This window comes from Carlito syrichta, unplaced genomic scaffold (genome assembly GCF_000164805.1).
Source record: "Carlito syrichta isolate Samal-C Ts95f unplaced genomic scaffold, Tarsius_syrichta-2.0.1 Scaffold302349, whole genome shotgun sequence".
NCBI lineage: Eukaryota > Metazoa > Chordata > Mammalia > Primates > Tarsiidae > Carlito > Carlito syrichta.
Genome location: NW_007246445.1, coordinates 23,563 through 34,799, shown reverse-complemented (window position 1 = coordinate 34,799; position 11,237 = coordinate 23,563). Strand labels below are relative to the sequence as shown.

The 11,237-nt window shown below is 52.5% G+C and overlaps 1 protein-coding gene across 1 annotated transcript in view; it reads left to right on the top strand.

Moving 5' to 3' along the window:
* Positions 1–11,237, top strand: part of RPAP1 (RNA polymerase II associated protein 1) — a 22,846-nt gene that overhangs the window by 9,806 nt on the left and 1,803 nt on the right. Inside the window, exons 8-22 of the mRNA XM_008056406.2 lie at positions 656–771; positions 1,061–1,159; positions 2,320–2,421; positions 2,628–2,795; positions 3,040–3,222; positions 3,344–3,478; positions 3,579–3,749; positions 4,217–4,374; positions 4,805–4,963; positions 5,105–5,306; positions 6,011–6,120; positions 6,380–6,575; positions 6,781–6,933; positions 7,147–7,289; positions 7,895–8,651. Coding sequence (XP_008054597.1) covers positions 656–771; positions 1,061–1,159; positions 2,320–2,421; positions 2,628–2,795; positions 3,040–3,222; positions 3,344–3,478; positions 3,579–3,749; positions 4,217–4,374; positions 4,805–4,963; positions 5,105–5,306; positions 6,011–6,120; positions 6,380–6,575; positions 6,781–6,933; positions 7,147–7,289; positions 7,895–8,651 — 2,852 coding nt within the window. The remainder of the gene's footprint in view (positions 1–655; positions 772–1,060; positions 1,160–2,319; positions 2,422–2,627; positions 2,796–3,039; positions 3,223–3,343; positions 3,479–3,578; positions 3,750–4,216; positions 4,375–4,804; positions 4,964–5,104; positions 5,307–6,010; positions 6,121–6,379; positions 6,576–6,780; positions 6,934–7,146; positions 7,290–7,894; positions 8,652–11,237) is intronic.

Genomic DNA, 11,237 nt, shown 5'->3' with positions numbered 1-11,237 from the left:
AAAAAAAAAAAAAAAAGGTCTTATGAACATGCCAGACCAGAAGCAGAGAGGCCAGTGGAAGCACTCATTTCCCAGAAACTAGATTATTTAATTAGTGATTAACAAAAGAAGAAATTGAATTATGATAGCCAGTGACCTGCTGCCCCCGGAGGAGCTCCAGGCCAGCTAAGCAGATTGGGTGGGGTAGGGGTGAGGAAGGCGGAAAATGTTGTGAGAGTTTGTTTCTGTATCCTGCCTGAATACTGGAGCAGTGTAGCTGTCCCCTCATTGTTCCCACTCCCCTGTTCCTTTAGAGAGCTGGTACTAGAGAGTGGAGAGCTGTGCATCCCTTATATATGTGGTCCTTCCTTTCTCCCCAGTTCCTCCTTCCTTTTCCCTTCTCGTTCTTTCTTTTTTCTTCTTTCCCTCCCAACAAATCCTTGGGGTCAGCAAGGGGCTAGAGCCCAGGACTAGGTATAACCGCCATACATGAGTTATTTGCCCAGTTTCTAGGATTTCCAGCCCTTGGCTTATGCCATTTAGCCATAAGAGAGGGTAGAAGCTGCCAGATCCTGGGGCAGAGGTGCATGTGGCAGCTGCTGGGTGACGGTGGGGATCCTTGTGGACTAATGAGCTGAGCCCCCTAGGGAGTAATGTCATGCTTCCATCTCCCCAGCTCTGGCACTGCCCATGACCTCTGAGAAAGAATGGCTGCACATGGACACTGTTGAACTGGAGAAGCTCCACTGGACCCAGGATCTGCCCCCACTCCGGCAGCAGCAGACACGGGAAGTAAGGAGGGCCAGCTGGCTTATAGTCAGGGGTGGGATTGGGAGAGGGGCAGCTGCTCTTGCACCCAGAAGTCAGGCCCTTCTCTTTCCCTGAGCCTGAGAAACATCTCTTCTTTGCTTCCATCCTCCTTTCCCATCACCCTGTCTGGTCCCCAAGGCCAGATGACCTCACTTCTAGTCAGAAGTAGAGTCGGTACCAAGTTTTGAGAGACCTGGGATTCAAGGTGGGGAATGGATGTGGGGAAGTTGCTGCTGCCCACAGCCCACAGTCTCCTTTCTCTTCCCATTAGAGAATGCAGGCCCGATTCAATCTTCAGGGAGAGCTACTGGCCCCTGATGTGGACCTACCCACCTACCTAGGCCTGCACCACCATGGAGAGGAGGCAGAGGTGAGGCATGGGGCCCAGGAGAACTGGGCAGCTCTTGGCAAGTGCATTTACAACCATGTGGGCTGGGCGCAGTGGCCCAAGCCTGTAATCTCAGCACTTTGGGAAGCCGAGGTGAGAGGATTACGAGTCTAGGGGTTCGAGTCCAGCCTGGGCAACTTGATGAGACTTCGTCTATGTAATAAATAAATTAGATGGACATTGTGGTGCGTGCCTATAGGTCCAGCTACTTGGAAGGCTGAGGCGGAAATATCACTTGAGCCCAGCAGGTCAAGGCTGCGGTGACCATGAGCATGCCACTGCACTCCAGCCTGGGCAACAGAATGAGACTCCGACTCAAAAAACAAAACAAAACAAAAACAACCACGTGGAAAAAGACCTCTGATGGCCTTTGACCTCCTGTGTGTCATGTTCCAGTTCAGGGGCTTGCTGTCTGTTCAGTTTCTTAGTTTCAAAATCTTGCTTCTTTCTCCACATTCTAGTCAGTTGTTAGAACTTGCCAGTCTACTTGTGTCACCTGCTCATGATGCTTTCTGGATCACGGCCTTGCTTCCTCTGACTGCTTAGTCACCATGCCTTCCATTCTCTCCCCTGTGCCATTCCCTTCCTCATAGGGCTGCCATAATGATTTCCCTTGGCCCAGCTCAGGCCATGCCTTGCCTCGGAAAGTTTCCTGGTTCCCCTCTGTTCACAGAATAAGGTCCTGGCTTCTGAGCTAGGCAAAACAGTCCTTTCACCATCTGTCCCTGCCACTCTGCCTCCAATCCTGCTGTGCCACCCTGCTGGCTCCTCCCACATACTTCCTGTGCTCAGGGACCTCCAGGGCTCAGCTCCCTCCAGGGAATGCCTTAGCCTTTACCCTTTGCCTGGCCATTGAAGCTCTACCCATGCACTGAGACCAGATCAATTTTCCAGGCCCCCCTCTCTCTTTCTCCTGTCTGCTGGTTGCTGATTTCACATTGATTACCACATTCCTCCCCATCTGCCATACGCCATGGTTACTTGTGTGCAAGTTCTATTTTCTTTACCAGCTTGAGTGTCTATGGAGATTAGGACCAAGAGATTTCACTTACTTATCTTTGTTTTTCTTGTGACACCTTGCTGGGTATTTTTGGGCACTGCCCTGCATCTTGGCTTCTTCTGACTTCTTGTCCCTGCCCCAGAGAGCAGGGTACTCCTTACAGGAGCTGTTCCACCTGACCCGCAGCCAGGTGTCCCAGCAGAGAGCACTAGCACTGCATGTTTTGGCTCAGGTCATCAGCAGGGTAAGTAGACTCGTAGCTGGTTCCTGCCCACCCCTACCCTCACCCTATGACCTTAGACCTCCCCACCTCCTGCCCGTTTCACTCTGGCTCAGTAGCCAGGCATGTATTTTTAACAAACCAGGGTCATAGGTGGGCAAATGAAGGTTTAGGGCAAAGACTGTATTACTTCTGCATCTTGAGTGAGGTTTTGTCCTTCTGCTCTCAAGGCCCAGGCTGGTGAGTTTGGGGACCGGCTCATGGGTAGTGTCTTGAGCCTTCTTTTGGATGCTGGTTTCCTCTTCTTGCTGCGCTTTTCCCTGGATGACAGAGTGGATGGAGTCATCGCAGCTGCCATCCGGGCTCTTCGGGCTCTGCTGGTGGCTCCTGGAGATGAGGTACCAGAGGGAGGAATGGGGCTTGCAGGTGTCCGGGTCTCTACTCCTCATGCTGGGTATGCCCCCTTGCTAACACTTTGTAGGCAAAATGTGGAATGGGATGGCGGGCATCACCTTCTTCTCCTAAAGGCCCCAAAGCCCAGCAGCCTTGCCTTTTTGCCATTTTGAGAGACTTCTACTCTCTACTCCTAGACCCATTTCCTGGCCCCTATTCTTCCTATGCCTATTTCTTTTCCTCTGGCAGAAAGTCCTCGACAATACCTTCTCCTGGTACCATGGAGCTTTGATATTCCCTCTGATGCCCAGCCAGGAGGACAAGGAGGATGAGGACGAAGATGAAGAACCTCCAGCAGGAAAGGCAAAAGGGAAAGGTCCCGAGAAAGGAAGCCGGCCTCCATCTGACCTGGCCCGACATGATGCCATCAAGGTAAAGGGAAAACTGCTTTCCCATCCCATGTCCTAGAGGGCAAGCACATGTTGGGCAAGAGGGGTCATCAAGCCCGGGGGCTTGGTGGGTTTGCTGGTGGATTTCTCTCTCTGACCTGCAGGGGCTCCTGGCTACCAACCTGCTGCCTCGGCTGCGCTATGTACTGGAGGTAACCTGCCCAGGACCTGCTGTGGTCCTTGACATCCTGGCTGTGCTCATCCGCCTGGCCCGGCATTCCCTGGAGTCAGCCACGAGGGTGAGAAAAGGAAGGGAGCAGGGAATGGGCAGAGAGCCTACCTGGGCCTAGTCTTGACCCACAGCCTCCCTGCCTCCCTTTTTCCTCCTGTCTCCTATAGGTCCTGGAGTGCCCTCGACTGATAGAGACCATAGTTCGAGAGTTCTTGCCCACCAGCTGGTCCCCTTTGGGGGCAGGGCCTACCCCCAGTCTACACAAAGTACCCTGTGCTGCTGCCATGAAACTACTTCGTGTCCTGGCCTCGGCTGGTAGGAATATTGCTGCCCGACTGGTGAGCAGGACACAGGGCAAGGGATGGGGGAGCATGGGACAGGGCTGGGTTGGAAGCTAAACACTTCTGAATTCTGGCTGGCCAGCTCATGCCATATTCCTCTTCCTCTCTGATTCAGTTGCTTAGAGATGCAACAGAAATTACCAGGCAGGAACTTAGTCACCTGAGCCTGGGGCATCCTGTATGCCTACTCTGGTATCATGATCTGAGGGAAGGGCTCCCAGTTCCCCAGACCTGGATCAGAAGGGCCACATACAGATCAGCAGGCACTCATCCCCCAAGGCCAACCTACCCTAGAGAAGGTGCCCAGCAAGTGCTTGCTCAAAACAGGGAGTGAAGGAGGGGTAGACAAGGTCATTTTCCCCTGCCCAGAGCTGTGAACCTGTGGCATCAGAGGGGCCTGGAACAGGGCCAAATTGATCCAGTCTCCCAGCTGACACTGATCCTCAGACTCTGCCCACCCCTAGCTGAGCAGCTTTGAGCTCCAGAGCCGCCTGTGCCGCTTCATAGCTGAGGCTCCCCAAGAACTGGCCTTGCCCGGAGAGGAAGCTGAGACACTGAACACTGAGGCCCTTCGTCTGTGGGCTGTGGCTGCCTCCTATGGCCAGGGCGGTGACCTTTACAGGTGAGGAGAGGCAGGGGTTAGACCCCCTCTAATTCTGCGCTTCTGGCCAGACCCAGCACCTTAGCCTTGCCCACGATCCCAAGCTTGAAAAGAGGCTAAGAATGAGAAAGGGGATTATGCTAGGTGTGAAAAGGCTTGGAAGTCAGGACCAACCAGGGAAGAATGGAACAAACCTGGGTTAACTGCATCCTGTGCACAAAAGCATTGGTGTCGTAGTGAAGTCACATTTAAACTTTCTGTTGGTAGCAGTCTTGAAGGGCTACACTCTTCCCATTCTTCAGGGCCCAGCCTTCCAAGAGTGCTACAGCCCTGGGCCTTCTCCTTCTGATCCTCCTTCCCCAGACTGCACATCCCTGGGCAGGGCTATGACTTGTGTCTCATCTTTCCATCTGCCTTCATACAGTGAAAGTCAGCCATTGTTCTTCCCCAGGGAATTGTACCCAGTGCTGATGCGGGCCTTGCAGGCCGTGCCATGGGAGCTCAGCACACACCCGCCTCAGCCCCTGACTGTGCAGCGGATAGCCTCACTGCTCACTCTTCTCACCCAGCTGACTCTGGCAGCCTGCAGTGTCCCTCCTGATCCCATCAGGTAGGTTATAGCCCTGGGCCTGAGGCAGGTGTGTCGGGACCCAGGACAGGCAGGAATCTTCCTCCCTAGGAAGAGTGGCTAGAGCTTAGAGGGGAGTGAGGCAGCCAGATCCTCACTGTGGCCCCACTTGCACTTCTGTAGTGACTCTGCAGAGGCCAACCTACCGCCCACCCATTCCTTGATCACCTGGACGCAGGTGTCGGGGCTCCAGCCTCTTGTGGAGCCATGTCTAAGGCAGACCTTGAAGTTGCTGCCCAGACCTGAGATGTGGATTGCCCTGGGCCCAGTGCCCACTGCCTGCCTGTTGTTCTTGGGCGCCTACTACCAGTCCTGGAGCCTGCAAGTGAGTGTTGCCTGCCTGCCTTCCACCATGCCCCATGCCCTGCCTCCAACTTCATTCCACCTCTTGCTTCCTCTCTGTCTTCCCCTCTCCGCTCTTTTTTTTTTTTTTTGAGTTGGAGTCTCACTCTCACCCAGGCTACAGTGCAGTGGCTTACTCATGGCCACCACAGCCTCTACCTGCTGGGCTCAGGTGATCCTTCTGCCTCAGCCTTCCAAATAGCCAGAACTACAGGGGTGCATGTCCAGGTTATTTTTGATTTATTGAGGTCTCACCAAGTTGCCCAGGCTGGTCTGGAACCCCTGAGCTCAGGCAGTCCTCTTGCCTTGGCCTCCCAAAGTGCTGGGATTACAGGTTTGAGCCACCACGCCTACCCTTCCTCCCCACTCTTACCTCTTCACTTAACTCCCCTCCACCTTCTTCCCTCTTTCCACCTCCATATCCCAGTGCAGCTTCCCAGGAGTCATGCTAGTGGGGACCAGAGAACCCAAGCAGCAGCTCAGCCTTCCTGTTGCCTTTATGTTCTCTTGTATGCACCCCTAGACACTGGGTGCCAGAGTACCTAAGGGCCTTCTCTTCCTGCAGAAGGGCCAGTCTGCAGAAGCCTTCAAACGTATTCTTTTGGGCTCCTGGAATTGTGGGATTGGCCTGGGTTAGGAGAATAAGTGTCCTGGGCTATCAGCTCAGTGGACCCCTCTGTCCTCCAGCCGAGCTTGTGCCCAGAGGATTGGCTTGAGGACATAGAGCGCCTGTCAGAGGAGATGTTACTGCCGCTGCTGAGTCAACCTACGCTGGACAGCCTGTGGGATTCCCTTAGGTATGTCCTGTGTGTGGGCAGTTGGGGAGGAAGCAGTTTCCTTCTTTGTGGGATTCCCGGGTCCAGCTCCCTGATCCATCCAGGCTGCAGATCCTCAGCCTGAGGGAGACATGGCAGTCGTGTGGGCTCTGAGGAATGTGGAATGTGGGCATGGATCTGCACAGCCAAGCCCTGCTGGCTTTGGTCACAGACCAAGCAGCTCTTTCCAACTTGGCACACGTCAGGTCAGAGCTCCCTCACGACTCCACTTTGCCTACAGGGACTGCTCCCCTCTCTGCAACCCGCTGACCTGTGCTCCAGCCCCTGAAGCTCCCCCCAGCCTTGTGTCACTGGGCTGCACAGGAGGCTGCCCCCATCTCAGTCTGGCTGGCTCAGCGTCACCCTTCCCATTCCTCACTGCTCTCCTCTTTCTTTTCAATACCTTGGCCCGGATTCACAAGGGGCTATGTGGCCAGGTAAGCCCTGGGTGTCTGGATAGGAGCCAGGCAGGAAAATAAGATGGCAGGAATCAGAAAGAAAGAGAGTGTGTCCTGTGGGGAAGGGAGGCCTCTTCTGCCAGCACCCATTTCTCTGAGTTTGGTTGGGAGGACGCAGCCACCTGGGGAGTCCCAAAAGTATCAGAGTCCATTTCTAGATCTGAGCAAAATTGCTTTTCCTCAGCTGGCTGCCATACTGTCTGCCCCAGGACTTCAGAACTACTTCCTCCAGTGTGTGGCTCCTGGAGCTGCCCCACACCTCACACCCTTCTCTGCATGGGCCTTGCGCCATGAGTACCACCTGCAGTACCTGGCACTTTCCCTGGCCCAGAAAACGGTGGGTTCCCCTTTCTGAAGTTTCTGCCCTCAACCCTGTTTACACACCTTTCTGCTTCTCTGGGACCTGTGCTGCTTCTGCTGGGCCATGCAGCTCCTTCTCCTCCAGACATTCCCTGGATCTCTACCTTTCAGCCTTGCTTCTATCCCCTTGCCACTTCTCTCTGCCTTGTCTCTTCCCCCCCCGAGTAGCTCCCTGCTTTTCTGTCCACAGGCAGTATTCCAGCCACTGCCAGCTACCAGTGCTGCCCTCCATCATGGTGTGGCCTTGGCTCTACTGACCCGCCTGCTGCCAGGAAGTGAGTACCAGGCTCAAGAGCTGCTGCTGAGCTGTGTGTTCCGATTGGAGTTCCTCCCGTAAGTCCTTGAGTAGTGGCATCAACTCAGCCCTTTTGTAACAGGTCTGTGATTGTTAAAGAGCAGCCCTGAATTTGGAGCCAGGAGACCTGGGTTAATTCTCTTCCTTCCATGAGCTGTTACCTCATTAGTAAAGTGAGGATAAGGTTAACCATACCAGATAATGTGAGACTTCAGTGTAACTGTATGGCTAAAAAATGGTATATCAACTAGTTATGCCTGAGCCCATGGGTTTGAGACGAGCCTGGCTAACTTGGTGAGACCTCATCTCTACAATAAAGCAAAAAATTAGCCAGGCGTAGTGGTGTGCACCTGTAGTTCCAGCTACTAGGAAGGCTGAGGCAGAAGGATTGCCTGAATCCATCAGGTAGAGGCTGTGGTGGCTGTGAGCATGCCACTGCACTCCAGCCTGGGTGACAAAGTGAGACTCCAACCCAACTGGTGTTCATCCTCTTAACTGCTACACAATATTGCGTGGGAGGTTGTTAGGGGAGCAGAGAGGAGCAGGATTGAACCAGGAGTCTCTGGGAAGCCCTGGAGAGCTGGCACAGCTTCCAGGTGCTGTGGATCCAGCCCTCAGTTTTGGCTTTTTGGTCCCATTACAGAGAAAGAGCATCAGGGGGTCCGGAAGCAGCCGACTTCTCTGACGAGCTGTCCTTAGGGAGCAGCAGGGACCCTCGGTGTGGGCGAGGGGCTCTACTAGCTCAGGCCTGCCAGGACCTCCCCAGCATCCGCAGCTGCTACCTGACCCACTGCTTACCGGCCCGAGCCAGCCTGCTGCCCTCCCAAGCTTTGCACCGAGGGGAGCTGCAGCGAGTCCGAACCCTGCTGCTGCCTGTGCCTAAGGGGCCACTGCTGCCCACCGACTGGCCCTTCCTGCCATTGATTCATCTCTACCATCGGGCTTCAGACACCCCCTTGGGGCTCCCTGCCACTGACACCGTGGGCACAGCCATGCGGGTCCTGCAGTGGGTGCTAGTTTTGGAGAACTGGCGCCCCCAGGCCCTCTGGGCTGTGCCTCCTGCTGCCCGCCTGGCACGGCTCATGTGTGTGTTCCTTGTGGACAGTGAGCTGTTCCGGGAGTCCCCAGTACAGCGACTAGTGGCAGGCCTCCTAGCCCAGCTCTGTCAGCCTCAAGTCCTGCCAAGCCTCAACCTGGACTGCCCACTTCCTGGCCTGACATCTTTCCCTGACCTCTATGCCAACTTCCTGGATCATTTTGAGGCTGTCTCTTTTGGAGACCACCTCTTTGCATCTCTGGTCCTCCTGCCACTACAGCGTCGATTCAGTGTCACTTTGCGCCTTGCTCTTTTTGGGGAACACGTGGGAGCCTTGCGAGCTCTGAGCCTGCCTCTGACCCAGGTACTTTCTCAGTCTTGTAGGGCCTGCCAAGGACACTCTGTGCTGGGCCCTGGGGGGCAGTCCTGGGCAGTGGGGAGCTCTAGTGGGCCTCAGCTTCCTCACCTCCTCTTGGGGGCTTTGAGGGGATTAAGGGAATCCATGAAAAAGGTTGAACAGTATCTGGCATATAGTAGGGGTTCATTATTATTAACAGGTTGCTTATAAGTGCTACAGTCTAGAGATTTGCTACAAACCAACATAGTTCTGAGTTATTCAGATTCTAGGTGTTAAGTCAGGATTCAGAGAAGGGAAAGATCAAAAGGATTCTTTGTGGAAGAAGTGGGGATTGACCTGGGCACTGAAAGTTGGGTAGAACTTGAATTGTTGAGGAAATAGGAGGGCAGGATGTTCCTGCTGGAACAACATAAGCAAAAGCTCAGAGGCAGGATGGAGCATAGCAAAGGGCAGAAGGAAGAAGATATTTCTTGTTGGAAACAAGGCTAAAAATAAGAAGCAAAGCTAGATACAGTGGCTTATGCCTGTAATTTCAGCACTTGGGAGGCAGAGGCCAGAGGATTGCCTGAGTCCAGGGGTTTGAGACCTGCCTGGGCAACTTGGCGAGAGCTCGTCCCTACAATAAATAAAAAAATTAGCCGGGTGTGGTGGTGCACACCTGTAGTTTCAGTTACTGAGAAGGCTGAGGTGAAAGGATCATCTGACCCCAGTAGGTTGAGGCTGCAGTGGCCGTGAGCATGCAACTGCACTCCAGCCTGGGTGACAGAGTGAGACAGCTCAAAAAAAAGAAAAAGAAAGAAAAAGAAGCAAAGTCTTAGAGGGCTGGACACAGTGGCTCATGCCTGTAACCCCAGCACTTTGGGATGTGGAGGCAAGAGGATTGTCTGAATCTGGGGGTTCAAGACCAGCCTGGGGAACTTGGCCAGACTCATCCCTACAGTAAATCAAAAAATTAGCCAGGCATGGCACAACGTGCTTATAGTTCCGGTTACTTGGAAGGCTGAGGTGGAAGGATTACCTGAGCCCAGAAGGTCGAGGTTGTGGTAGCTGTGAGTGAGCCAATGCACTCCAGCCTGGGCAACAGAATGAGACTCCAATTCAAAAAAGTCTTGGTTGGACTCAGTGGTTCGGCCTGTAATCCCAGCACTTTGGGAGACCAAGGTGAGTGGATTGTCTGAGCCCACAGATTCGAGACCAGCTTGGGCAACTTGGTGAGACCTCGTCTCTACAATAAATCAAAAAAATAGCTGGGTGTGGCAGTACACGCCTGTAGTTCTGGCTACTTGGAAGGCTGAGGTGGAAGAATTGCTGGAACCCAGCAGGTTGATGCTGGGATAGCTGTGAGTGTGCCACTGCACTCCAGCCTGGGGGACAAAGTGAGACTCCAACTCAAAAAAAAAAGTCTTAGAGGGCCTCAAATATCAGGCTAAGAAGTTAAATTTATAAGCTGTAAAATCCTGTTTTGTTTTTTTTTTAACTTGATTTTTGTTTATTTATTTATTCATTGAGTCGGAGTCTCACCATTGCCCAGGCTGGAGTACAGTGGCATGCTCACAGCCACCATAGCTTCAACCTGCTGAACTCAGGTAATTCTTCTACCTCAGCCTTCCAAGAAGCTGAAACCACAGGTGTGCACCACTACACCTGGCTAATTTTTTGCTTTGTTGTAGAGATGAGGTCTTACCAAATTGCCCAGGCTGGTCTCAAATCCTGGGCTCAAGCAATTCTCTTGCCTTATCTTTCCAAAGTGCTGGGATTACAGACATGAGCCACTGTGCCTGGCTTATTTTTATTTTTATTGTAACATTTTAAGAAATCTAAAGTATAAATATTATATAAACATATATTAACTGTAAGAAAAATGTAAAACTAAAAGGGAAATATAAAATATTCTTAGGAATTAAAAAAAAAGTATTATAGTCATCCATAATCCCACTACTCAGTAGTAACCATTTTGATTTTGAGTTATTTTTTTCTAGTCTTTTTAATATGCATATATACATATTTTTAAATTTTTATTTATTTATTTATTTATTTGAGTTGGAGTCTCACTCTGTCACCAAGACTGGAGTGCAGTGGCCGCTCCCGGCTACCGCAGCCTTGACCTGCTGGGCTCTGGTGATTCTTCCATCTCAGCCTTCCAAGTAGCTGGAACTACAGGCGCGCACTACCATGCCCGGCTAATTTTTTGGTTTATTGTAGAGATAAGGTCTCACCAAGTTGCCCAGGCAGGTCTTGAACCTGTGGACTCAGGCAATCCACTTACCTCAGCCTCCCAAGGCGCGGGATTACAGGCTGAGCCACCGAGCTGGCTAGTTACTTATTTTTTTTATTCAGAGTGTTACTCTGTTGCCCAAGCTGAAGTGCAGTGGTTACTGCAGCCTTGACCTGCTGGGCTCAGGCGATCCTTCTTCCTCAGCCTTCTAAGTAGCTGGAACTACAGACACATGCTACCATACTCAGCTAATTTTTGGACATAAACTTTTTCTATGTTACTTTTGTCATCATTTATGCATGGAATTAAGAATAACATTTTTAGCCGGGCTCGGTGGCTCAGCCTGTAATCCCGCGCCTTTGGGAGGCTGGGGTGAG